Source organism: Canis lupus, chromosome 9, assembly GCF_011100685.1.
Source record: "Canis lupus familiaris isolate Mischka breed German Shepherd chromosome 9, alternate assembly UU_Cfam_GSD_1.0, whole genome shotgun sequence".
NCBI lineage: Eukaryota > Metazoa > Chordata > Mammalia > Carnivora > Canidae > Canis > Canis lupus.
In genome coordinates this window covers 729,327-756,084 of record NC_049230.1, presented here as the reverse complement: position 1 = coordinate 756,084, position 26,758 = coordinate 729,327, and the positions used below count along the sequence as shown (strand labels likewise).

General features: G+C 58.9%; 1 protein-coding gene and 3 non-coding genes across 4 annotated transcripts; 1 reads left to right on the top strand and 3 right to left on the bottom strand.

Annotated features, from left to right (window-relative positions):
* The first annotated feature begins 1,110 nt into the window (after window positions 1-1,110).
* NARF (nuclear prelamin A recognition factor) lies at window positions 1,111-19,848 on the top strand. Its single transcript, XM_038546214.1, has 11 exons — window positions 1,111-1,268; window positions 2,639-2,719; window positions 4,904-5,047; window positions 7,830-7,962; window positions 11,388-11,522; window positions 13,563-13,681; window positions 14,709-14,838; window positions 15,979-16,042; window positions 16,838-16,975; window positions 17,222-17,379; window positions 18,599-19,848. Exons 1-11 carry the CDS (start codon window positions 1,242-1,244, stop codon window positions 18,838-18,840), a joined length of 1,371 nt encoding a protein of 456 aa, XP_038402142.1. The 5' UTR covers window positions 1,111-1,241; the 3' UTR covers window positions 18,841-19,848.
* Window positions 19,849-22,146: 2,298 nt separating this feature from the next.
* TRNAQ-CUG lies at window positions 22,147-22,218 on the bottom strand. The gene has a single exon. It is a non-coding gene; the product is annotated as a tRNA-Gln (tRNA).
* A 109-nt stretch (window positions 22,219-22,327) lies between these two features.
* Window positions 22,328-22,399, bottom strand: TRNAQ-CUG. The gene has a single exon. It is a non-coding gene; the product is annotated as a tRNA-Gln (tRNA).
* A 97-nt stretch (window positions 22,400-22,496) lies between these two features.
* Window positions 22,497-22,568, bottom strand: TRNAM-CAU. The gene has a single exon. It is a non-coding gene; the product is annotated as a tRNA-Met (tRNA).
* Between the last annotated feature and the right edge of the window lie 4,190 nt (window positions 22,569-26,758).

The following is a 26,758-nucleotide window of genomic DNA, read 5'->3' as shown; positions in this document are numbered from 1 at the left end:
TAGTCTGGCAACAATGAAGACCTGCGTTTCACTCATGCAATTGTAAACAGCTGTACCAACTACTGTAAATTATGAAACGGGGTCAAGGAAACTTTCTTTAGGACGCGGAGGGGGCAGGCAGGGAGAGCTCTCGCCCACCGCTGCTCGCAGTTGCACACCCAGCAGGAACCTGCGGACAGAGCCCACCTAAGCACAAGGTTGCTACCCCAGCAGGAGGCCCCTGGGTCTCCTCCAGCCAGCAAGAGGCAGCCCCAGCTCAGCCTCGAGGAGCTTCTGCTCTCCTGCACTCGCTTTCCTCTCTGTGCCCCAGACTCGCCTATGGCTTGGGTGCAGATGGCTTGTGGTCTGGACTGCAACTCTCTACTTCCCCAGGAACCCGTTTTGCTACCAAAATGTGTGGCAACTTTATTTTCAAGGTCACCAGTTGCTTTCCTTACGCTCCATTGAACTTTCCAATGCGTTCTTCACATTCCCAATCATCCTGCAAAGCCCAAACACTGACTTGATAAAATGTTTCTTTAAATTATTATAAATCAAACATTTTCGCTTTAGCCCTGCAAGCGGTGCCATTTTACCAAGAAATAATAACTACTGGCGATTTGCAAAGCCAGCGCCCGACCACCCGCACACCCGCCGAGCACACCGGCGCGGCGCACCCGGACTTCACACCCACCTCGCAGCATCCTCGAGGCGCCACGTGGTGCCCATTCGCGCATGCGCACTGCCACCTGCCTGGCCTACGTGACGCGCCTCCAGGCGGCAATGGCGGTGGCCTGGCGGAGCCTGGGACAGGCTTGAGGTGCAGCCGAGCTGCCGGGCCAGACGCCCCAGGGCCACGCCGGGTCGCCTCCTAGAGAGAGTCCGTCCGGGGACTCCATGCCGCCCCCGACCCACGAGCCGCCAAACGGGCGCGGGGACCCGCCGGGCCTCCAGGTGTCCGCCGCACTCCGCCCCCGCGCGCTCCGATTGGCTCCGGGGCCCGGCCCGCCCCTTCCTGCGGCTGTCATTGGTCCAGGAGGAGACATGTGGGCGGGAGCCGCACCGCCCCCTTCTGCGCTCCTATTGGTTTAGGGTTGTGACCCGCCCCTTCCCGACGCTCTCATTGGTGGAGCGCAGCCGCCGGGGGTGGGGCCGCGCCGGGGGTGACTACAACAAAGGGCGGCGGGCGCCGGGCGTCGGTGACCGAGTCTCCCGGAGCTGCTCAGAGGCCGAGCCGTGGCCCCGCGCCTGCCCCGCTCCAGATGAAGTGTGAGCACTGCACGCGGAAGGTGCGCCCCGCGCGCTCGCGGCGGCGGGCGGGGCTGCTGGGGGCCGGGGGTCGGCCGGGTCGGGGTCGGGGTCCAGGTCCCGATAGGGTCAGGAGCTTGGCCCGGGCGGGGCGGGGGCGGGACTGGTCGGAGTCGGGAGGTCGCGGTCCGGGGCGGCCCGGCCGGGGGCGGGGCTGCTGGGGGTCGGCCCTGCCTGCCGTCACCGGCCTCCCGGAACCCTGGAGCCCCGAGCGGGCGGTGCCGGCCGCGGCGCGGTCCCCCGGGTCACCCCGTCCCCCGGTCCCCGGCTCTGGGATCGGCCGCTCCCGGCCCCTGTGCGTCCGGGTCACCTCGTCACCTCGCGGGCTCAGTCCTGGTTCCAGTGGGTAGAGCGCGACCGCAGGTGGCCTGTAAGCCGCGGACACTTGCACCTGCGGGTGCATTTGCAGGTGCCCCGGGGTCACGTTACATTTGGGCCCATGCTTGGTCTTTCCGGTTCTCGGTGCGCTTGTCTGTCCTTTCAAAATATTTTTGAAGCCAAAAGAAACACCAGCGAACCGGTAAAGCGAACCAACCTGAGTAACCACTCAGGGCAGCCCCAGCAAGCACTGTTCTTGATGTGGATGATTAAAATAATCGTCAAAACATGTTTTTGAGGAGTGTTTATGCGACTTCCATCTTTATAGTGACAGAACAGGGAGGTAGGAAGGAGGGGAGCTGGTCCTTGGCTCCACCGAGGTAACCATAGTAACTGCGGTAGCCTTCCACACTTGCTCCTAGGCTCTGATGACATAAAGAGCCATTCGGCAAGGAATGGGGATTATTATTATTATTGTTTTAAAGATTTTATTTATTCATGGCAGACACAGAAAGAGAGAGAGAGGCAGAGGGAGAAGCAGGCTCCATGCAGGGAGCCCGACACGGGACTCAATCTCGGGTCTCCAGGATCACACCCCAGGCCGAAGGCGGTGTTAAACCACTGGGCCACAAGGGCTGCCCCTGTTTAATTTTTTCAAAAGTTGGGTTGCATAAATATTCCATCATTTCGCCCTCCCTGCTTTTTTTTTTTTTTGCTTAACATTATAGAGAGAGACATTTTCAGAGCATTACACACAATTCGTTCATTCATTGTATTCTAAGTATAACAGGCGTCCCAGTTGTCAGTGTTAATTTACCTGTTGGTGGAAGGCCCCGTTACTTCTAGTTTTCAGTTACTGCAAGGACACAGATAGAGGAGGATGTGCGTGTGTGTCCACAAGTCCAGGTGCTTTTGTTTCTGTAGAAAAGATTTCTGCGCAGGAGATGAATGGTTCAGAGCGTACGTATACACCTTTCTAAGTTGAGAGTCAGGTTAAAAGTCGTACTTTTATATGTTCCTTTGCTTTATCAAGGAATGTAATAAGAAAACAAAGACCGAGGACCAAGAGAATGCGTCAGTCGGCGTACCGAGCCTGGCCCAGGACCATGCAGAGGCAAGTGATTTCTCAGTTTTGCATTAGCCTGGGGTAAACGCTGTGGCTGTTTTTGTCCTCTTGGTGGGGTCATGTCCCCTGCACATCGTTGCCCTAAGAAAGAAGATGCTGTGGTGGTGTCCCTGCCAGGAGCCACGGGTATGCAGGATGGTCATTCGTAAGCACATGACCTTTGAGACAGAAGGGCCCGAGAGCAAGTCTTCGCAGAATACACCACGCCAAAACAAACTGCGTGAAGAACAAAGAAAAAGGGGGCGCCTGGGGGGCCTTGGGTGCAGCGTCTGCCTTCAACTCAGGTCATGATCTCAGGGCCCTGAGATTGAGCCCCACATCGGGTTCCCTACTCAGCAGGGAGTCTGCTTCTCCCTTTGACCCTCCCCCTGCTTGTGCTCTTGCACACTCTTTCTTTCAAATGATTAAATAAAAATAAGTCTTAAAAAAAAGAAAAATATTATCTTTAGTCATTTATTAAAAATAACGTTATAATACTTAAATCTCCATTTTTTTAATTTAATTTTTTGAGGACTTTATTTATTCATGAGAGACACACAGAGAGAGAGAGAGGCAGAGACACAGGCAGAGGGAGAAGCAGGCTCCATGCCGGGAGCCCGACGGACTCGATCCCGGGACCCCAGGGTCACGCCCTGAGCCAAAGGCAGATGCTTAACTGCTGAGCCACCCAGGTGCCCCTAAATCTCCATTTTTTTTTTTTTTAATGAAAAATTCCGTTCTGTAAAATTGGAGTTTAGGAAGATAATCTATAAAACAATTCAGATCTCGTGGTCCTGTAAGTTCATTTTTCTAGTGGTTTCTTCCCTAGCTGAGTTCTTGAGAGTTTAAGTTGTCCTTAGCTAGTAGTGATGGTTTAAGTTTGCTGGGTAGCAGAGGTCACTGTTCCCTTGGAAAGGACTGGTCCTGACCACTAGTGGAGCGCAGGCACCGTGGGACAAACAGCCGCAGGTTTCTCTTTAGTCTGGTGATCCTGACAGGAACCAATCTCTCCCCTCTTGTGTCCTGTGCCCTGGCAGCTGTAGGGCCGGGCAAGCCGCAGATGTGACCGGCACCAGGGCGCAAAGGCAGAAAAGGCAGGGAGTGCCTGGCACCTCCCCCACCTGCCCTCTGGCCACATCCCCTAGGACAGACATCTAAACCCTGGGCCCCGTTTCCTTATCAGTGACCTGGGGAGTTGGGTTACTTCCCTCTCAGGGCTGTGGTGGTGCAGATAAGGTGTGTGCACAGCCTCAGCAGCGCCCTGCCAGCACAGTGGGCGGCACCCCAGTAGGGTGAGCAGCTCAGGGGCGGGGTGCACGCACCAGGCATGGGGGAGGTGTGGACAGAGCCTATGTCGGGGGAGGCTCAAGCAGGGGAGAGTGAAGGACAGGACCTGGGAGACAGGGCAGGGAGGCCTGGGCAGCCACACCAGTGCTGAAGGCAGGAGGGCGCGTGCAGCACGGGACGCTGGGGGCAGTTGGCGGAGCTTCCCGGAGCCTGGGAAGGGAACGAGCTCCACTGGAGGTGAGGTTGGAGAGCTGTTGGCAGTGGGGGCACTGGCACATGTGTAGGAGGCCGGAGGAGCAGGCCAGGTGGGAGGGGGTCTGGCCCAGGAGAACCTGAGGAAGTCGTGCTGGGAACCGTGCAGACTGGGCTCACGGACGCCCCTGCAGGGACCCAGGGCCAGGATTCTCAGTGCAGCCCAGCAGCAGGTACTAGGCCCCAGGCGTGTGCCAGGCCACGTGCTCCAGACCCTCGGAGTGACAGCTCTGGCCGCCCCGGGGGGTGTGCAGACCTCCTGAGATGGGCTGCAGCTTCCCTGGGGAGCCACGGGCAGGTGGGCTCCCCAGGGGGGTACAGAGCAGGCTGAGAGTGGGAGTCCCTGGGTGACAGAGGGGACAGTGAGCAGGGGAGCTGGGCCAGCTCCCCGGACTCGGGCATGTGGATTTCTTCCCACCACGTGACAGCGCTGTCCTGCTCCCACCCTGGCGTGTCACCTGTGTCCCTCCTTGGTGTCACTGTGGCCTGTTCTGTGCGACTGCGGTATCCGGAGCTCCAGGCCTGGCTCTATGTTGCCCAGGGTGACCCTCATCTGCATTCTGTGTTGCTCTCGTGCTAACATTCTCCCTAGAGGAGCACGCGTTAGAGGTTTCTACTGAAGAAGAATTAGATGAAAACATCTTTCTTTTGTAGAAGGGAGAATTCCATAAGTTGGCTGATGCCAAGATATTTCTGAGCGACTGCCTGGCGTGTGACAGCTGTGTGACCGCGGAGGAGGGACTCCAGGTTTCTCAGCAGAACGTCAAGGACTTCTTTCGAGTTCTGAACCTCAATAAGGTAGGGCTTCCGGGCGCTTGGTGGCCCTAGGGGTGGAGGTGAGGCGCGGAGGCCTCTGCTGGGGCCCAGGGCACACGGCTTGGCCCTCACTGGGGTAAACCCTGTCCAGAGCCCCCACCCGGGCACCAGTTCCCTCATCGACGTGGCAGGAGGCAGGATGCCTCGTCTGTTCCCAGAGGCAGGGCTCTGGTGCAACGGGCTTGTCAGGCGATGCTCCCTCGGCTGTGCCTCCTTGGCTGTCCTGTAGACCCATGCCGCTCAGCTGTGGCCAGTGGCTTTCCTGACAGAAGCACAGGTGAAAGGGCAAGTGAGGCAGAGGGGCCGAAAAGCATTTCCCCTCGCACTCACGGCCACTTCCTGGGAAGCCCTCCGCGCCCCACCCGGCGCACAGCCATGCAGGCGCCACAGGCACTCCCCCACCTCTCGTAACACTCGGGGTGCCGGAGCGAGGCAGATCCGTGAGGAGTGTGGGTTTGCGTGGTGGACCGCCACCCCTGGGGCCTGTTCCTGGATGCGTCCTCCAGCACTTCGAGGTCCCGGCATCAGAGAGCAATGCACGACCTTCCGCTGTCGCGGTGTGTCTGTTGCCTCCTGGTGGTCGGGTTCCCCGGGGGTCCCCACCTGCTCCTCGTCCTTCTCTGAGCAAAGTGGCTCTCCCTGTCTTACTGCAGGGAACGAACTCGGCTCGTTTGTCAGGCAGCTTAGCACCCCCCCGATGCTGACGCCTGAGTCAACGTCAGTGGAAATGCTTATAAAGTTTAACTATTGAGTAGATGTTTGCAGATCCTTCTGGCAGGTGCACACCAATCCACATTTCGGCTGCAGAAGGTGGGTTCCCAACTCAGACCAGTATAAGCAATGAGGAAATGGTTATTTCATGAGCCTGGAAGCAGGGGAGGCTCCGGCGGGGTGAGCCAGCCGCCAGGCTGTTGTCGAGGCTCCGCGGTTTCCGTTCTCTGCTCTGCCGCCCGCGGCCCTGGGCTCAGGCCGACGCCCTGCCGCTCCCAGAGCGGCTCCCTCAGAGGAGGGCACGTTGAGAGAGCGGAGTGAGGCCTGGAGACCCCCAGGGGGCGCAGGCAGAGGAAGCCCGGCGTCGGTCGCCCGGAGCTGCCTCCTCTGTCAGCGGCTGGGACTCCCACCCCGATCCCTGCTTCCACGTTTCTGTGGGGTGATTCGGAGGCGGGAATCCCACCCCTTCCCCACATCCAGTTGGGCCTGCGCATCCCCAGCCGAGGGTGGGGGCTCCCTTGCTGAGCGGCCCAGTCCTCAGCCCCCGAACACCACTGTTGGGGCCTCCCCTTTACCGACCGGGTGGCGTCTGACCGCGCAGCTCCGTCGCGGAAACCCGGTGTCTGCCCTGAGCTCCGGCTCGGAGGTCGCGTGGGAGACTCTCTAACCGGCGACCTGGCCCAAGCTGCTCCTGCCTTCTGTCCCTTGTGTTGGTGATGAGTTGATCAGACTTTTCTAGGGATTTCTTGAGCTGCCGGTATTACTTTTGGTTACAGGGTGTTGACAGCCTTGTTCCGTGTTCGTACGGTATCCTTTAGAACAGTTTATAGAAAGTGAGAATGATCCGCTCCTTAAAAATACCCCACAATTTGGGATCCCTGGGTGGCGCAGCGGTTTGCGCCTGCCTTTGGCCCAGGGCCCGATCCTGGAGACCCGGGATCGAATCCCACATCGGGCTCCCGGTGCATGGAGCCCGCTTCTCCCTCTGCCTATGTCTCTGCTTCTCTCTCTCTCTCTCTCTGTGACTATAATAAATAAATAAAAATTAAAAAAAATCTAAAAAAAAAATACCCCACAATTTAGGGTGCCCGGGTAGCTCAGTCGGTTAAGCGTCTGACTCTTGGTTTTGGCTTGGGTCACGATCTCAGGGTCGTGGGGTCACAGCCCTGTGTCAGGCTCCGTGCTGAACACAGAGCCCGCTTCAGGGTCTCTCTCCTCTCTCCTTTCTCTTTATTTATTTTTTTTTTAATTTTTATTTATTTATGATAATCAGAGAGAGAGAGAGGCGCAGAGACACAGGCAGAGGGAGAAGCAGGCTCCATGCACCGGGAGCCCGACGTGGGATTCGATCCCGGGTCTCCAGGATCACGCCCTGGGCCAAAGGCAGGCGCCAAACCGCTGCGCCACCCAGGAATCCCTCTCCTTTCTCTTTAAAAGAAATGTGCATCCTATGGTTTGCCCTACTGAGCGGGAATTGCGGCCTCTTTGGGAACAGATTCTAGATGCTGTTTCAGTGTCTATATTCTGTTTTAATTGACATATATTGGTGTATGAGTGTCTTTAATCATTGTAGGGTCATTTCAGTTATTTATGGGCCAATATTGTAATATTCATTTTTCTTTTTCTTTTTTTTTTAAAGATTTATTTATTTATTCATAGAGAGCGAGAGAGAGGCAGAGACACAGGCAGAGGGAGAAGCAGGCTCCATGCAGGAAGCCCGATGTGGGACTCGATCCCGGGTCTCCAGGATCACACCCCGGGCTGCAGGCGGCGCCAAACCACTGCGCCACCAGGGCTGCCCCTATTTATTTTTCTCCTAAAGTTACCCACTTTCATCCAAGGCATTGGCACTTATTGAAAGAATATTGTTTTTAAAAGATTGACAAAATCTTTTGGGATGTCACACCTTTCATCCTAATTTTTTCCCATTTCCTTCTCGTCACTTGCTAGTGCAGGTATGTGCTACCGGTCTTTCAGAGGACACCTGCTACACCCGTGTGGCCGACTTCCATCACCACTCAGCCGCATCTGACCCTCTTCTCTGTCCCTCCAGAAATGTGACCCTTCACAGCACAAGGTGCTGGCAGTGTCGGTGTGCCCTCAGTCTCTGCCTTACTTTGCTGCCAAATTCCGCCTCAGTGTGACTGATGCTTCCAGAAGACTCTGCGGCTTCCTCAAAAGTCTTGGTGAGGCACCTTGGTATTGTGAGTTGACAAGGCCAGCTTATGGCTGCCCTTCGTATCTGCAGAGTTCAGCTCCCCAGGGCACAGCAGGGGCAGGGACTTCAGACTCTGCCGCTCACCCGCAGGCGTCGGGCCTCCCTTCCGCCCTTGCTGTGCGGACGAGTGTCGTGTGCTGTCTGTGGCTGGCCATCCAGGGGCAGCCCGTGATGGGGTGGCTGGGGACGTGGAGGTGGCTCCTGCGCTCACTGAGGAGTACAGTGTTGCCCGGGCTCCCAGGGCCCACAGACAGCATCTGGCAGATGATAGAGCATCACATCTGCAAGACGATCGGCATCTGGTTTCCCAGGATGCTCTCCGAAGAGCAGAGAGAGGACGGGCAGTGTCCTGTGCACAAAGGAAGGTCCTCCCTCTCAAACATGAGAACTGGAGATACTTGCTCACATGAGTTTCTGGTTTTTTTGCAGATGTTTTTTGTTAGGATGTGTATATTTTAGGGAAAAAGAGTGTGTGTGTGACCACGTGAGCCGAGGGAGGGGCAGAGGGAAAGAGACGATCTCAGGATCCCAAGATCACGACCTGACCTGAAACCATGAGTCACATGCTTACCTGACAGCCATCCAGCCGCCCCTACCGTGGCTTTTAAAGACCTAACCACATGGGGGGTTACTAATAAGGGGACCCTTAGAATAAACATAGCCTCTGCTCCTTGGAGCGCTGGGTGGAGTGGCTTCTCCACTCACTGCCTGCTTCCAGACGGCCACGGCTACGAGTGTGGGGCAGTCATTCCTTGTGCACATGATCTGAAGAAGCTTCAGGGCAGCTGGGCTTTACCAAAGACCAAAAAGTTCCTAGACACTCTCACTTCTCGTACTGAAAGGCCCTATTTTGGGGATGAATTTTTTTGGGGGGGGGGATGAATTTTTTAAGTAAAGAGTTGGCCCTCGTATGTTGTTAAGATGATACTTACATTTTATAATGTTTCTTTTTTTTTTTTTTTTTTTTTTAAAGATTTTATTTATTTATTCATGATAGTCACAGAGAGAGAGAGAGGCAGAGACACAAGCAGAGGGAGAAGCAGGCTCCATGCACCGGGAGCCCGACGTGGGATTCGATCCCGGGTCTCCAGGATCGCGCCCTGGGCCAAAGGCAGGCGCCAAACCGCTGCGCCACCCAGGGATCCCTATAATGTTTCTTTTTAAGAAAAATTAACTAATTTTAACTTAATTTAATCTTAAATTTTAAGATTTGCACTGGGTACAGGTATTAAAGCTCTTAAATTTACTTTGTTATAATTATTAAAAATAGGGATCCCTGGGTGGTGCAGCGGTTTGGCGCGCCTTTGGCCCGGGGCGTGATCCTGGAGACCCGGGATCGAATCCCACGTCGGGCTCCCGGTGCGTGGAGCCTGTTTCTCCCTCTGCCTGTGTCTCTGCCTCTCTGTCTCTCTCTGTGTGACTATCATGAATAAATAAATAAAATCTTTAAAAAAATTATTAAAAATATATTGTTTTGGTTCAGGCTTATGTGCCAGTGTTAAGAAAATTTATTTTTTTAAATGTATTTTTAAAAAATGTTATTTATGTGAGATAAATCATGAGAATACAAGCAGAGGGAGGAACAGAGGCACAGGGAGAAGCAGACTCTGCCCTGACCAGGGAGCCCAATGTGGGGCTTGAGCCCAGGACCCTGAGATCATGACCCAAGCTGAAGGCAGATGCTTAACCCACTGAGCCACCCAGGTGCCCCAGAAAAATTTATTTTTATTTTTATTTTATTTATTTATTTATTTATTTTATTTTTTACTTATTTATGATAGTCACACAGAGAGAGAGAGAGAGAAAGAGGCAGAGACAGGCAGAGGGAGAAGCAGGCTCCATGCACCGGGAGCCCGACGTGGGATTCGATCCCGGGTCTCCAGGATCACGCCCTGGGCCAAAGGCAGGCACCAAACTGCTGCGCCACCCAGGGATCCCTATTTTTAAAAGTTAGATAAAAAGAGGTCCCTCGGGGATCCCTGAGTGCCTCAGCAGTTTGGTGCCTGCCTTTGGCCCAGGGCGCGATCCTGGAGTCCCGGGATCGAGTCCCGCATCGGGCTCCTGGCATGGAGCCTGCTTCTCCCTCCTCCTGTGTCTCTGCCTCTCTCTCTCTCTATCATAAATAAATTAATTAACTTAAAAAAAAAAAAAAAAGAAGTCCATGAGTTTTGCAGTTGGTTAAGCTTCTAACTCTTGATTTCAGCTCAGGTCATGTTCTCGGGGTCATGGGGTCTAGTCCCACATCAGGCTCCTCCCTCTGCACCCACCCCCCACCCCCTACTCTCGCTCTCTGTCTCACAAGTAAATAAAATCTTTTTAAAAAAATGCTAGAAGAGGGCACCCTGGATGGCTCAGTGGTTTAGCTCTGCCTTCAGCCCATGGTTTGATCCTGGAGACCCAGGATCGAGTCCCACGTTGGGCTCCCTGCATGGAGCCTGCTTGTCCCTCTGCCTGTGTCTCTGCATCTCTCTCTCTCTGCCCCTCTCTCTCTCTCTATCATAAATAAAATCGTTAAAAAAAAAATGCTAGAAAGTAGCTTAATAGGGCACCTGGGTGATTAAGCCTCTGCCTTCACTCTGGTCATGATCCCAGGGTCCTGGGATTGAGCCCTGAGTCGGGCTCCCTGCTCAGGGGAGTGGGAGGGGAGTTGGCTTCTCCCTCTCTCTCTGTTGCTTCCCCTGTTCATGTTCTCTCTCTGTCTCAAGTAAAAAATTTTTTTAAAAAAACTTTAAAAAAGCCTTTTAAAATAGTATTTTTTTAAAGATTTATTTATTTATTTATTTATTTATGCATTCATGAGAGACACAGGCAGAGGAAGAGGCAGGCCCCATGCAGGGAGCCCAATGCAGAACTCCATCCTGGGTTTCCAGGATCACTTCCTGGGCTGACGGCGGTGCCAAACCACTGAGCCACCCAGGCTGCCCTATGATATTATTTTTTAAAAGATAGCTTAAAAAAGAAAAGCTAGTTACAATTCAGCATAAAAATTAGGCCATCAGAAAAGTATGGTCTGCCAATTTACTGACTTTATTTCAAAGATTCAAGGATCCTCACAGACTGGAATTTAACCACTGACAGAAGAGCGTGCGTGGTACCTTGTAACCTTCCATTAATTTTATGGCCTCTGTGAGGTGTTTATGTACGTGTAGACATAGAGAGAGCAAGAGAAAACATACGTATTTTCTTGTTGAGAAACGACCCATGTTTATTGTTTGAAGGAGGAGGTAAGACAGTCCTGGGCTTCTGCGGTTCGTGGTGGAAAGGAGGCGAGATTGAGCAGCTAGGCCGGGGTGCCCTGGACCTGCCCATGAAGTCTGGTCCGGAGCCTGCAGACTTTGGCAGGGGGTCCCACGTGAGGTGATGGGAAGCTGAACGCAGCCCTCTTTCCTGCAGGGGTGCACTATGTGTTTGATACAACAATAGCCGCAGATTTCAGCATCCTGGAGAGTCAAAAGGAGTTCGTGCGTCGATACCAGCAGCACAGCGAGGAAGAGCCCGCGCTGCCCATGCTCACCTCCGCCTGTCCAGGTGAGCACTTGGGGCCGTCGCGCGCCTCCGTTCGCTGAAGGCACCGTGTTTCACGGGTCCGTGTTGGGGGCAGGAGCGGAGGTGGGTGAGGCCAGAGGTCACAGCCCAAGGCACTGGGCATCCTAGATCAGGAGGGAACGGGGCGCTGGGAGGGACCCCAGCAGGCCCACCCCGGAGCCCCCCACTCAGCCCCTGCCCGGTGCAGACCGGCCACCCCCCCCACTTGATGATCCTTGCCGTATTCAGGGTATGAGCTGTCCAAGTCTGTTTACGTGTAGCTTTCGAGCTTCTAGAATGTTCTTCCTAGATGCACTTTGCTTCAGGAGGTCTTTATACCCAAGCATGTCAGATTCAGGGACATGAGGTGAGACTTGGTTCAAAACTAAACCTTGTCAAAATCCACATTGTTCTACAACAATGCAAGGAAATGAGAGCAACCTCAGGGTCAGAGGATGCGTGCGACGTGGCAGACGGGGCCGTGGGTAGTCCCATGCTGGCCCTCTGGGCATGGCCTTGTCACGCGGGCTCCTGGTGCTCTTGCTGTGCACACAGGGATGGAATGTCTCCTGTGGGGGTTATCTCTGCCCGGTGCCCCGCAGAATACCTGCAGAGCTCCTGGGTGCCTGGTGCCAGGCTGCCTCTCTGGGCACATCCCCCTATCCTGTCCCATCAGGATGGCCAGCGGGCGGGGGCGGGGGGTCAGCTGTTTACAAGGAAGGACGCGGATGCTGTTGTCACATTCGTGCTGCTGTGAACCCGCAGCCACGTCTCCATGAGGGCCGGTGTGGGCTGTGTTGAGTTCTAGGTCAGAGGTCCTCGGGGAAGTGCTACCCTGTGTGGTTAGAGATGTGGGGCGCCCTGGGCCCTGGTTCCTCCTCCACGTTCCTGCTGGTCCCCCGGCCGGCACACAGCGGCCTGCCCTCAGCACCCGCAGCACAGATGCCATCTGCCCGAGAGCCGTGTCTACGGGTGCAGGCCAGGGCCTTCCGGGCCACACCTGTGGTGGGAGGGGCCTCGGGCCGCCAAAGGCTCCACCGTTTTTGGTAATTCTTCATTTTTAATGTTGAGAGGCACGGGATAAGGAGAGTCCCTCCAGTGACCTCGGGCCTAGGGGCTCCTGTGGGTCACCGCAGACGTTCGCCGCGCACTCAGGCCTGCGTGCAGGTGATGGCTCCCGTTTGAGTTTGTTCAGACAGGACTGTCGCATCGTCTGGCGCCTGCTGTTCCTCCCGGCGAGGAGTGGTCCCGGGGAGGTGGCTGGCTGTCCCTGGCTGAGGAGCAGCTTGTCATTCGGCAGCTGTCCGCCCCACGACGTTGGTCAGCAGGCGTCCCCATGTGCTCTGCCTCTCACCCGGCTGTGCCCAGGAGAAGGGTGCAAGCTCTGGCCCCCGCAGTCTTCTGGCCCGTGTTCCCTGTGGGAACCACAGCAGCGGGGCTGACCCCGGAGGGCACAGTGGCCCCCAGCAGCTCAGGAAGTGCTCGCTGCCGCGCTGGGCCCTCCGGCAGCATAGAGCGAGTGTGCTGGTGCTCTGCTCGCCATCGCTCGGGGCGGACGTCCTCTTAGGTCACTGCCTTGAAAAGTGGGCAGTGGTTGCCTGTTAACTTCCAGTAGGTGAGTAAAGCTGGGCGGGCTTTGTGGCTGTTGCCACATCAGAGCGTGGCTGCTGGCAGCAGAAGAGCCTCGCAGCCCACGGGGGAGTGGGGCCGCGGCCCTGGGAAGATGCCTCACGGCTGCTCCTCCAAGCTTGTCCTCCTCTCTGGGGGGACCCGCTACACGGTTTGCACGTCCTTCCCCTCCATCCTCTGGTCGGGCCAGCAGGGGCATCTTCCCGTCTAGGGTGTGTGCACCTGGGGTCCTCATGGGCCCGGGGTGCTGAGGAAAAGTGGCTTGGCCGGGGAGCTGCCGCGAATTCCCTGGAGGTCGAAGGAAGAGGTGTGAGGCCCAGGTTGACGGGGTCTGGGCGCTCAGAATTCTCCTGTGTGTGATGGGAAGGAGGAGGAAGCCACTGTGAGGAGCTGACGGGCCTGCTCTCTCCCCAGGCTGGGTCCGATACGCCGAACGAGTGCTGGGCCACCCCGTTACCCCCCACCTGTGTACCGCCAAGTCTCCTCAACAGATCATGGGCTCTCTGGTGAAGGATTATTTCGCCAGGCAGCAGGTGAGCTGACCTCCTCCCCGAGGGCAGTGCATGCCCAGGAGATGGTGGACATTCCCACCGGGCACGTCCAGGGTGCTCTGGCCCCCAGACCAAGTGGAAATGTTGTCCATCTTGCTAAGGGGGGCCCCCGGCCTTGCCCCCAGAGCACAGCGAACAGGTCTGTGACTCCCTTAGCCACTTGCACCTTCATGTGATGGTTAAACTTCCAGCCAGGCTCCCCAAGGTCTTCCACGTCCCTCAGCTGCCCAGCCCTCCCCTATGGGTGGCACGTCATCTTCAGCGGGTCCCTGTGCTGTCCTTCCCCACTCCAGGTGTCTACTCAGACCCCCTGCAGCCATGGGGCTGCCCCGGGAGCCCCAGCAGAGGCCAGGCCTGGGTCCTCCCAGAGGTCCCTGATGCCTGGATGCCACCCACGGCTTGGACCCTCCTGTGGTCTGTGCCCAGCTGCCCGGGTGCCCACAGTCCTCCTCATGCAGATCATACATTTCTCCAGGGTACCAGTGAGGTCTGGCCCTGCAGAAACTGGGAACAGCGAAACTAGGGTCCCGCAGGCCCAGGGCCAGCTTCAAGAGGCCACGTGCCTTTGACGTCCTTGTTCACGGTGGGGGGACGGGCAGAAAAATGAGCTGTGGGGCTTCATCCTGTGCTTACCCCCCTACTGAGGGGGTCCAGGAGTTTGCCAGCCCTAGAGGGTAAGCGGTCCTGTGGGCCTGTGGACGGACCGATGGGCGGACGGGCAGATGGGCACCGTCCTCAGGCTCTGCCCTCCACACAGGAGCTCTTGGTGTGGCTGCCAATCCGGCTCAGGGTCTGCAGGGAGACGGGTTCAGCTCCCTGCAGCCCCGCCCTGGCGTCCCCAGGCCACGGACCTTCCAGGCTTTGGGGGAAGCGAGGCGGCACCACGCGTGGACCCGATGCTGCCCCTTGCTGGGTGCAGAGCCCACGTGGCCTCGCCCTTGAGGAGGGCCTGCAGCTGCCCCTCCTCGCTTGCCCACAGCCGCAAACCAGGTTTGCTCTTTCTCCCCAGAACCTGTCCCCAGACAAGATTTTCCATGTTATTGTGGCTCCTTGCTACGATAAGAAACTGGAGGCCCTTCGAGAAGACTTCCCCACCGCTCCACATGGCTTCCGGAGTGCTGACTGCGTATTAACCTCAGGTGAGGGGGCCTGGGTGCTCCTGGGGCCTCTGGTGGTCGTCCTCTAGGGTCACGACAGGATCCCGAGGGCTTGACTGCAGGGAAGTAGAGAGGGACAGTGCTCGCACAGCGTGGGGTCCGGGTGAGCGGGGGCTCTGCTGATGAACCAGACGTGTGCCTGGCAACACAGTGAGGCCCTTTCACTTGGAGTCAGGGGACCCTTGGTGCTGCAGTGACCTTGCCGGCAGCCCCTGCACTGTGCCCTGCGCTTGCACATAGGCCGAGAGCCCGCAACAGGGCCCCTGTGTGCGCGGGTGCTGGTGGCTCCCTGGCACCCCCAGGAGCGCAGCGGGACGCCGCAGTCACAAGGCGGTGTGGGGGGGCTACTCCCGTGCGAGGTGTACTTCACACGGGCTCTGAAGACAGGCCCCCGCACCCTGTAGGAGCTGTGACTCGGGTTGCAGATCCCCTGACCTGAGCCTCCAGCATGGGGACCCCCTGGAAGGGCCCCCAGCGCACAGGCGCCGTGGAAGGGACACAAGAGGGCATGCGCACACCTGCCAAAGGGTGGGTTTTCGTGAGGACCGTAGGCAGGCCTCCCTCTTGGATGCAGAGTCCATTTTACTACATTTCTCACATGTTGAGTTCTCTCGTGGGAGTACGATGCCACGGCGGTTGGTAAAAACGTTCGTTGTTTCCAGCAAGGGGTTCTGGGGGCCCTCATGTAAAGGGAAGTAGGAAAGTGGTTCTGACTCTCGGTCCACTGCTGCACATCCCGTTCCCCACGTGATAAATGTAGCCACTGTGTCTTGGTCATCTGTCCACGGGAGGCTGTAGGCACAAGATTTCTGCTTCAGAAACAAAGACGTGGAGAGAGAATTTGCAAAATCCCTGGTTTCAAGAGCAGAGGGAGGAATTGGACTTTTCTCTTACGTTTTATCAGAAGTTTCCACACATTAGCGTCATCCTGCGCTAGAGATGGGTTCCTGCCCTCCACAGAGTGACCGTGGCCAAGGTCGCCTTAACAGAATCTCCAAAAAAAAAAAAAAAAAAAAAAAAAAAAAAAAAAAAACAGAATCTCCAGTGGGGACGTAATTTTGGAAGCAGCTCCCGAGGAAGCGATGTCCTATTTGCGCGTCCTTACGCCTCATTTGTCTGTAGGTGAAATCGCTCAAATAATGGAGCAAAGTGACCTCACGGTGAAGGATGCTGCCGTCGACACTGTGTGAGTGACTTCTGCAGGGAGGGGCCCCTTGTGGGCGGCAGAGAGACGGGGTGGCGGGGGGGCCCCGACCTGGGGTTGCCGCTTCCCGTGTCGCGGCTCGGCCCCCACCATGACCCTCAGCCGTGTCCCCAGTGGAACGTGAGCGCGGCCCCGGTGAGTGGAGCTGGCGCTGGGAGTGTGGGCGCCAGGGCTGCCGCGGGGATGTGTACGTGTCCGCACCCCCACTCCTGAACTTCGCGTGTTCCTGGCCTTGGCGTCCGGGCCAGCCTGAGGCCGGGTCCCCTCTGGGGAAGAGCAGCTCCCTCAAGGCCCTTCGTGCCGAGAACAGAGGGCCAGGGTTTTGCTGTCTTGGTGATCTGATGGATGACCGCTGCCGCCGCCCCACATATGCCTCGGGCTCCGCGCACGGCAGACGTGGGCCGCTTAGCAGTCATGGCCCTCGTATGGAAGCTTCACGGAGGTGTCTGGAATTTCATTGGCTTCAGAGCCTGTGGCCAGAGCCTGTGCTTGTCCTTGTCCCCACTGGGGCACGTGCACGTGCCCCCGGGTGGCCCTCAGAGTCCCGGCTCTGTCTCCAAGTGTCAAGGTTGTTCTGGGGACACGCGGATGCCGGCGCAGCAGAGGAGGGAGTAACCAGGCCGCATGCCGAGCGGGCCTCGCGATGAGGCCCCAGGTGACCGCTCGTGTTGGTGGGGAAAACTCAAAGTCTAAATATCCGTAAAGGAGTTCCTCTGCGTGGGGATCATAAACCTGGAACCTGACTTCATGCTTGCTGTTGCTCTTCCGCCTGGCCAGGTTTGGAGGCCTGAAGGAGGAGGAGGTGAGGCGCCACGACGGAGCCAGCTCCGACGGGTACCTGGCGCACGTCTTCAGACACGCAGCCAAGCAGCTGTTTGACGAGGATGTGGGGGAGGTCACCTACCGCACCCTGAGGTCTGTGAGTGCGGTCGGCGCTCTGTCCAGGGCACGGGGCGGGCGTGTGTGGGCGCGCGTGGCCGTGCAAGGGGGTGGGCGTCAGGGGCTGTCCTATTTATAGGCTTTAGAAGAGCCAAGATCAAAAAGCCTTGTTTTTATTCACAGACTTTTCAGTTTGCTAACTTTCAAACTTAGCTTGGAAGACCATTGTCAGCCACAGGGGAAGGACTCTGTAGATCAAAGTCCATTTTGTTCATCTTCCAGGAACAAAGACTTCCAGGAGGTGACCCTTGAAAAGAACGGAGAGGTTCTGTTACGCTTCGCTGCTGCGTACGGCTTCCGAAACATCCAGAACGTGGTTCTGAAACTGAAGAAAGGCAGGTTCCCGTACCACTTCGTGGAGGTGCTCGCCTGCGCGGGGGGTAAGACGTGGGGGTCTGGGCGGGACTGTGCCCCCCACAGCCCTCTAGGAGACGGGCCCTAGGGGCCCCCAAGCCTCACTCAGCTGACAGCTGGGTAGGACCACGGGTGCTGCCCTGGTGGTTGTGACACAGTGGCTCTGCTTCCCTCACCATGTGGCAAGAAAGCCAGGGGTCCCCTTAGGAAACCCTTGGGATCACAGTCCCAGCGAAGAGCCGCTGCTGGGGGCACCAGGTGAGAGCCTGCTCCTGGTTAGATGGCCCCACCTGCTGCCAGGTTCTGCCCCGGGTGGCAGGGGGAGCCACATGAGACACGGAGGCCAGCGGGAGGCACCAGGGCAGGGGTCCCAAGCGGAGGCCAGAGACGTGTGGGTGCAGTAGGTGTGGGTATTGGGAGAGGGTCCTGGGCTCTGCGGGCGGGGAGGCCCACACGACTGAAGCCGGCCTGGGGAGTGGAGGCAGGGCCAGGGTGAAAACCTGCCGGCGTTTGGGGAGGGCGTGCGGGGTGCGGAGCAGCAGACCCAGTGAGGATGAGGTTCATTGGGTGAGCTGGGCCCACAGTGCAGGGGGAGGGTTCCAGCCCCCGAGCCATGGGTGGTGGCTGGGCAGACTCACCGGTGCCTACATCTTGGGGAGCCCGGGGCTGAGGGTCTGGAGAGGGGGGCAAACCTTGGGAGAACCAGCAGGGTCGGACGTGTAGCTGGTGGGCCACTGCATCGTTTTGGACTCAGGCTGATACGCAGACCTGAAGACGGTGGCCTCACTCCTCGCTGCTGGGCTGCCAGCGACCAGGCCTTGGGCCCGCGGTGTCCTGAGAGGGGCTCGGCCAGGGTGGAGACTAGCCGCTGGTTCTGGGTCATGACCTCAGTCTACACACCTGGGAGCCTAAGAGTGAGCCGCAGACCTGGGAGGAGTACCGCTCCCAGGGGCGGAGCTTGGGGGGCCACCCCTCCCTGGGAGTAGCCGGAGGCTCTGTGAGACCCCAGGGGTGTGGCTGCCCAGTGGCCCGCCCCCTGCTCTCTGGGTCGAGAGGTCGAGAGGTTGGCAGCTCACCCCACTTTAGGTAAAAACCGTTGCCCCTCTGCCACACGTAGGTAAGCACCGGAGGCCCCAGAGCTCTGGCCTGGGCAGCACGCTGCCGCCTGCTGCCGTCGTTCCTGCCCCAAAACCATCCCTTTAAAGCAAAAGGAGGAAAAGAATAAGCTCCCTGCTTGTCTTTCAGGATGTTTAAATGGCAGAGGCCAAGCCCAGACCGAGGACGGGCGCGCGGACAAGGCGCTGCTGCGGCAGATGGAGGGCATCTACGCAGACATCCCCGTGCGGCCCCCCGAGAGCAGCGCCCACGTGCAGGAGCTGTACCAGGAGTGGCTGGACGGGGCCGACTCACCCAGGGCCCAGGAGGCCCTGCACACCAAGTACCAGGGGCCCGGGCTCCCTGCGCTCAGCCGAGATATCAAGTGGTAAAGGTCAACCGCCCGGAGGGAGGCACCGCGGAGCCTGGGAACAGAGACACTGCGGGAAAACGCTCGGCTCCGCAGCTTTCAGGAGTCTCTGCCCCTGGTTGCTGGTGGCCCCGTCACTTGGTTTGATGTGGTGCTAACGTCATGACGTGTGTGTGGCTGGAATATCTTGACATGAGAAGGATTGCCCCAGTTTAAGTATCCTTTTATCTTAAGATTGAAAAATATCCCAAAGAACAAGAATGAAGACAAACTACTATCTTTTAGGCTTAAAAAAAAAAATCCAAAAAGTGTCCAGAAGGTCCGGTTCACGGGCCTCAGAGCGATGGACGAGGAAACGGCCGAGACGGCAGGAGACGCGCGGCCGCGGGGCGTGCGGGGCGTGCGGGGCACTGGCCACTTACTCCTGAAAGGCTTTTGCCAGAACCTGCATCCACTGCATCGTTTTGGACTCAGGCTGATACGCAGACCTGGAGACGGTGGCCTCGCTCCTCGCTGCTGGGCTGCCAGCGACCAGGCCTTGGGCCCGCGGTGTCCTGGCCCCAGATGTGCACTTTCCATTCAGCTGTTAGGGGTGGACAAGGCCTGGCAGGGGTGCCGCCCCAGGAGGAGGGGCCGGGGGGGTCACCGCAGTCCCTCCCTTCCTGCCCGGCCCTGCCCCCTGTGAGCAAGCCTCGAGGGGCACGTGAGGCCGTTCACCCACAGACGGGGCCGAAGCCGCTGGAGAGGCACAGGCCACTCACGTCGGGGCTTGTCCTTGAAGTGACAGACCTCCACGCACGGCCTGGAATTGGTCTCAAAGCACCTGGACCGTGGTAGCCGCGGTGGCGCTGCTGCTCCGGAGCCCTCTGTGCAGCCCCCGCAGGCTCTGTGTCTGTTGTGTTCCGTGTTGTGTTGTCCCTGCCCGGGCCATAGCTGGGTGTTGTGTGCGATTATCTTTCTTTCAATATATCCGTAGTCGGGGCTCCTCCTCCACGGTGACCAATGAGGGAATAAACAGCTGGAGAACGTGTCCGAGCGTGTGCAGTGGTCTCCCCGCCAGGGCCGGTGCGCTGTCCCCTGGGCTGACCCCTCCCCTCCCCGGCAACACTGGCCTGGAGCAGGAGCACTGGCCTCCATCCCCAAGGTGCCTAGGAGGCCACCAGCCAGCTGTGTGGTCGCTGCTCCTCCATCACGAGCAGCCCGTCCAGCCACAGCTGGGGCCTGCGGTGCCAGAGCCCGGCCGACGGACCGGCTGCTGCCCCCGGGGGGCGGGGCTCGTCCTGACTCTGGCCTCCAGCCATCCGCGCAGAGAGCAGGGCGGCCCCGTGTGGGCTGGGTGACACACATGGCGGCGTGTCTGTCCCAGAGAGGCGGAGGGCGGGGTAGGTCCTGACTCGCATTGCGCCCAGTGGAGTCGCGGTCCCACTCATGCTCCATGGACCGTGAACGAGCCCAGCAGGTCTGTGTGCGTGTTGGTCATGGTGGTGAGTGGCTCTGTGCCCGCCTGCCCTGCTCCGGACCAGACCAGAGCCTGGGTTTTTTATTCCATTTCCACCTGGCCTTAGAGCTTGAGCTGGTTCCTGCCGGTGTAGACACTGGCCCTTCCTCAGCTTTGCACGAGGGGGATTGGGATTCCTGTTGCCTACACCTCCAGGTTGAAGCCGGCCGGGGGTGTGGGGCGAGTTGCAGGGTGCTCTGCCGCCTGGGCTGCTGGCCCGAAGTGTAGAGACTACTAGGAGGAGGGGAGGGGAGGAGCCGCGGCCCAGGCAGGCAGCCCACCCGCCGGGGACCCGGGCTCCCTCCCTGCCTTGGCTTGGCGCAGGCAGCCCGAGGCGGAGCACCTGGCCACGGCCACGGAGCCTCGGCTCTCCCGCTCAGGGAAGCAGAGCGCGGGTGTCCCTTTGGGACAGGCTGGCACTTAATTTCTGAATGAGGATAAGCCAGATGTTTCAAAAACAAGAGGAGCCGGTGCCAGGGTGGAAATCTTACTTTAAAACTGAATCCACGTCCACGCCCATGCACACGTACATCTATGCACACACACTTCTGAGCACTCACACAGAGATAAACACAGACCTACACGTTCGCTCCTGGGTCCGTGAGGAGAGCAGGCCCCTCCGGCAGTTGGCAGTTCACTCTTGGGAAGTGTTCCCGAGCAGCGCCGCGCACGGCAGCCCAGCGGACAAGTACAACCACCACGTTCTTTTTTTAGATTTTTATTCCTGAGAGACCCAGGCAGAGGGAGAAGCAGGCACCCTCTGGGGAGCTCGATCCCGGGACCCCAGGGTCACGACCTGGGCCCAAGGCAGGTGCTCCACCGCTGAGTCACCAGGTGCCCCGGGAACAAGGTTCCTTATGACGTTTGCGTCACGGGTGAACCACCTGCAGCACCTAAGAGCTCCTTGGAGGACGATGGTTAAGCACTTTTGTATCCAAGCAGTCCTGCGTAGATGAGAGGCACCCGCAGCATATCACGGGGAGTCCTCGGGCTACGGGGGGGGGGTGGTGAGTCTCCTCGGGGCCCCCACCTGGGCCCCAAACAGACCAGGGGAGTACTGGAAGGAGGCGGCCGAGGCCCAGGCTCCCACAGCCGCGGGCCAGGCCTGAAATCACTCTGGGGCAGCCAAGCTGGAATGCACCTGGGGAGCAGGGAGCAGAGCGGGGAGCAGCTCCTCGATGCTGAGGGCGGGGTCTGCCCAAGGTCACGGGAGGCAGACACAGACTTAGGCTCCCCGCCCCTTACTGACCCTTCAATCCACTCTAACCAAGGAAGGCAGCGGTTCCTCGGCTGCGACAGGACGGCTGTGACACGACGCGCCCCTCTCGGTCTCCCCTTTTTAAAGCGGAGCTAGAGAGGAAGCGGGTGTTAAAACGACAGAGATGAGGAGGGCCCTGAAGTGCTCACTCTGGGGAAGCAGCAGGAGCTCTGGGAGCCGCCCGTATGACCCAGCTCCACGGTCCTTGCCTGGAGAGCCCCTGGGGAGGGGTGCCTAGGGGTGGGAGCGGGGAGTCCCAGGCACCTCAAAGGCAGGTTGGGAGAACCGGAGGTCTCAGAGTCAGCCCCTGCACCAGACCACGTCCTCTAAGACACAGGCAGCCGAGCGCAGGGCAAGGGGGCCTGGCTGCCTGGACACACAAGGAATAGGTGGGGGACAGGTGGCCACGGAGGAGCCATTGGGGAAAAAGGGGACTGCAGCCAGGCTCTCCACCGGAGCCCGAAAGAGGGGAACCCGATCTGGGAAGGTACGGACCGTCCTGGTGACGGTGGCATCGCACATGACTGGGGACTGGGGGGGGGGGGGGTGCACAAAAGGGCTGCAGGTGAGGCAGTTTCTACCGAGACTTGAACTCGGATTGCTGGATTCAGAGTCCAGAGTGCTGACCATTACACCACAGAACCACAAGACGCTGGGGCCACTGCGGCATCACCCTTGGCCTGAGTGCAGCCGGAAAAAGGGAAACCAAAGTGGGGATCAAAAGACAAGCCAGGGGAGGGAGACCAATTGTACAGTTCCCACCGAGACTTGAACTCGGATCACTGGATTCAGAGTCCAGAGTGCTGACCATTACACCATGGGACCGGCTGCTGCTGTGGATGCCACACACCCCAATGGGGCAGTGGAAAGGGCCCAGGAGTGACAGGAGGGCCTGTGGTACCACCAGGAAAAGAAGAGCAGATAGCAGAGGATGGTTTCGATCCATCGACCTCTGGGTTATGGGCCCAGCACGCTCCCGCTGCGCCACTCTGCTGCTGCCGCCTACCTAGGGCAGGTCCTTGGTCCCAGCCCCTTGAGGCCACCGGGAAGGCGATGGCAGCCCCCAGGGGCCGGCAGAGGACACATCAAGTGCCGCTTATAAATTAACTGGACTTCTGCTTTCCCTGCTTCAGCCTCTTGAGGAAAGAAACTTGGAATCTGTGTCCTCTAGAGCTGTTACAAACAAACCCCAAGACGCCAGGAACCCACCTTCCTCGCGCAGAGTGCCTGCAGCCCCCGGCAGAAACCATGCAAGTCCTGATCACTGGGAAGGAGCTCTAGCTCACATGCTGAGTGGAGTTTTCTGTCGATTTGCTTCTTTTTTGTGCCCAGTAAAGCGCTTTCTCCAACACGAAACTGCTTTCAAGCATTTTGACACCTTGCTGCTCATGTTTATAATTAAAAAAAAAAAAACCATAAAGCCCTGCCCTTTTTAAAAAAAAAGTTTTTATTTATTCCTGAGAGACACAGAGAGAGGCCGAGACCCAGGCAGAGGGAGGAGCAGCTCCCTGCGGGGAGCGTGATGCAGGCCTGGATCCCAGGACCCCGGGGTGACGCCCTGGGCCGAAGGTAGAGGCCCAACCGCTGAGCCCCCCGGGGGCCCCCAAACCCTGCCCTTTCAAAGAGGTATGAGCTATTCCCCCAAGAACATTCTCAATAAAAATCCTTTGAGCAAAAATATCTTTCATGTTGAACCTCTTCAAGTAAAAAGCACGTAGGGCACTTCCCGCGTGGCTGGCGGTCTCTCTCTCGGGCCAAGAGACGCAGCAGGAGGAAGCGGTGGGGGCGCAGGGCGGCGCGGAGCCCAAGGTGCAGGGACCCGCGGAGGGCAGAGGCACCGGGCACCCGGGGGCGGGTCTGGAGCGGGGCCACACCGGGCAGCGGGGCCACCGGGCGGCGGGCAGGAGGCGGGGAGGCCGGGTCCGTCCCCCTCTCGCTCACCTCCCCGCGGGCACCTCCCCGGGCTGCACCCCGCTCGCCGCCCTCCGGCCCCTGCCGCCGGCTCGTGAGGATCTGGGGGCACCCGAGGGCGGCCGGACCGGGGCCGCCAGGAGCAGGGCAGGGAGACGGCCTGGGCGCGGCACCGGGCCGGGAGCCTCGAGAGGCGCGGCCGGGGGCGGGACGGCGCCCCGGATGCCACCCACGGGGCCGAGCCGAGACGTGCGGGCGGAGACGGAGAGGTGGCCGCGGGGACCCGAGGCGCGGGGACTGGGACGGAGCCCTCGGGGGGCCGGAGGGGGACGAGATTCCCGCTCCTTCTGAGTCCAAAGGGCTCCGCCCGGCGGACACGGTCCCTACACCCGCGTGTCAGGCCGCCTCGGGCCACGCAGCGAGGGGTGACCGACCGGGGGCCGGAAGGGGGGACAGGGAGGGTGCGGGGCCACTGCGGGGCGGACACGGAGGGGGCGGGACTTCCCCGCCGCGCTGTCCGAGCTCCTCTCAGATGACCGAGGCCCCGACGGGAACCCGCAGGGCCGGCTGCGGGGTCGCGGGGGTCCCGGGGCGCCCTCCTGGTCCTTTCCCGGCAGCAGACGGGCGAGGCCGCGTCGGGCGCCGACCCTCCGGCAGCGCGGCCGTCCGGGAGGGAGGGCACAGGGCCGCGGGGCCGCCGCACGTCGCCCCGTCCCCGGGGAGGAGCACGGCCCGCGCAGCCCCGTCCGCCCGCACGCAGGAGCCCTTTTGTTCGGCCCGCGCCCTTCGGAACCCCCGGCCCCGCCCCCGCCCGTCGGCGGCCTCGGCCTCGGCAGTCACGTGGGCGGAGGGTCACGTGCTCGCACTTCGTCCGCGTCGCGCGCCCTCGCGCTGCCGCCCCGCCCCTCGCCGGCGCGCCTACGTCGGCGCGTGCGCACTTGGCGAGGCGGGGGCGCGTTCCCGGGGAGCTGGGGGCGGTGGGATCGCGGGCGGGGGGCCGTGGGGACTCGTCTGGTGACTTCGCCACCAGGGCAGCGTAGACTGCGCCCCCACCTTCACCGCCCCACCGACCCCTCGGGGCATGCCCAGCGGCGCGTCAGGGTGGGGGGTGTCACCCGCCCGCGGGTCGGGGTCGGTGTCAGGGAGGTCACCCGCCCGCGGGTCACGGTCAGGGGGGCGGGGCGGTCACCTGCCCGTGGGTCAGGGTCAGGGAGGTCGCCCACCTGCGGGTCAGAGTCAGGGAGGACCTACACCAGCGCAGGACAGTGAGGTCACAGCCTTGTGCCCGTCACAGCACCTTTCTGTGAAAAATTGACAGTTAGGCATGGAGGTGCTGTTGGCGGGGAAGAGAAGTGCCGACGAGCCCCGGCCGGCCCGGCCGAGGAGCACGGCCGCCTTCGCGCAGTGACACGTCCCGCCGGCTCCCTGCCTGCCGCACCTCTTACTTGTTTTCTTCTACATGTTTTGATGCAGATTTCGCTTCTTGACAAAGATTTGGTAACGTGCTGTTTCCGTGGAGCGGATAGAACGCAGAGTCGATCAAATTCTGCTTTTTTAAAGATTGTTAGTAGTTTAGAGAAAAGATCGTCAGCTCTGCCTGCCTCTTGGCGGTGCGCCGGCCGCCAGCACTGCTCTCCGTGCGGCCAGGGCGCCTGCGGGAGCTGACAGCCCCCCCGGTCCCCGCGGTCCCCAGGAGCTCCGGGCACCCGGGCGCAGGGACTGGCCTGGGCTGTGCAGCGGCCTCGGTGTCGGGCTGGCCAGGATTCCAGGTCGGACCGGGAAGGGAGGGAAGCCACTTCCCGCTGTGACTCCTGCCTCCTCACGAATTGGACCTCCTGCGTTCCGTGTCGGCTCCTTAACGGTCCTGCTATTGTCCTGTGATGTGTCTGCGGGCGTGACTGTGTTGAGACTAATTATAAGCAAACAATATAGGCGACCTGCGGCCTCGGAGCAAGCTCGTCAATGCGATGTAGCTGTCTTCCTGTTAAAAGGACTTCTTTCGGGGGCATCCGGCAGGCTCAGTCACTGGAGCATGCAGCTCTTTGTCTTGGGGTTATAAATTCGGGACCCACATTAGGTGCAGAGATTATGTAAAATCTTTTAAATAGGTGCAGGACAACTGAAAAAAAAACTCGAAATGTTTTGAGAAGCATCTCTTGCCGATTGTACGTTTACTTGATCTCTGTAAATGGGATCATGATCCGAAATGTGGATTTTTCCTTATATGTGATTGGGGGAATTCTCACTCATGGTAACAGGTGTAACATAGGATCAGAGGGCTCCACGAAGTCCACAGATCTCAAAGTCTGGGCCCCTGGGGCGCCCTGCTGGCGGGCGGCATCCTGGCTTCCCGTCCGTTACCATCTTCCTTCTGCTTTTTTGCTTCCTGTTTAGGGGTGTCCTGGGTCTCAGAATACCTTCCATTTCTGTGTCATTTCCATTATCCATATTTTCTTAGCTATTCATGATTTTGACCATTAGTGTTTTTGGTTTCCACTGTGATACACTTTTGATTTTTTTTTTTAAATTGTCTACGAGACTTTTTGTTTCAGCTTCTCCTTTCTGTAACACATTTCCTTCCGCTCGTGTTTGGACTTCCTATGATCAGTAATTCTAAAGTGTGCAAAGTTAGTCTGAACTAAGGCTAACAGGGCAGCTCAAAAGCATTTTAAAATTGCTCCTCGCGGCATTGGGATCTGTGACAGTGTGAAGGAGAAACTGCACTCCCGGACGGGACTGTGCAGTGCATGTGGAGTTGTGTCACTGGGACACACATTTCTTTAGGCCCTTTGGCTGAGTCACTACCAGTCTGAGAGTTATTTCTTCTGACACTTCCAGATTTGGGACAAGATGCTTCAGATATGCTAAGATTGGTGTGCGCTGTCTGGCGTGAGAGGCTGGCCTTCCCCCGCCGAGGGCTTGCTGGCAGTGCTGCTACGGGTGTGTCCCCAAGCACGGGCGTTCTGAGACACTAAGGGGGAGAAGCATTGGCTGGGACGGTGGGGGCCACTTGTGCAGAATATGTTCCCACACAGGCGTGCTCTGGCCTGACCCGCATCCACGCGGTGGGGCCTTAGCTCAGTTGGGACGCGTGATGCTGGGGGGATGCTGCACTCTGCTGGTCAGTACCCCACACCTTCACAGCCTGTCCTCTCCCGACATGCTCCTGTGTGTGTGGCTGCAGGACACGGCCCCGTGGGCAGCCTCTGGCCTGGCGAGCACCTGGGCAGCTGGGCAGCGCAGCTACGGGGATGCGCTGCAGACACCAGGAGG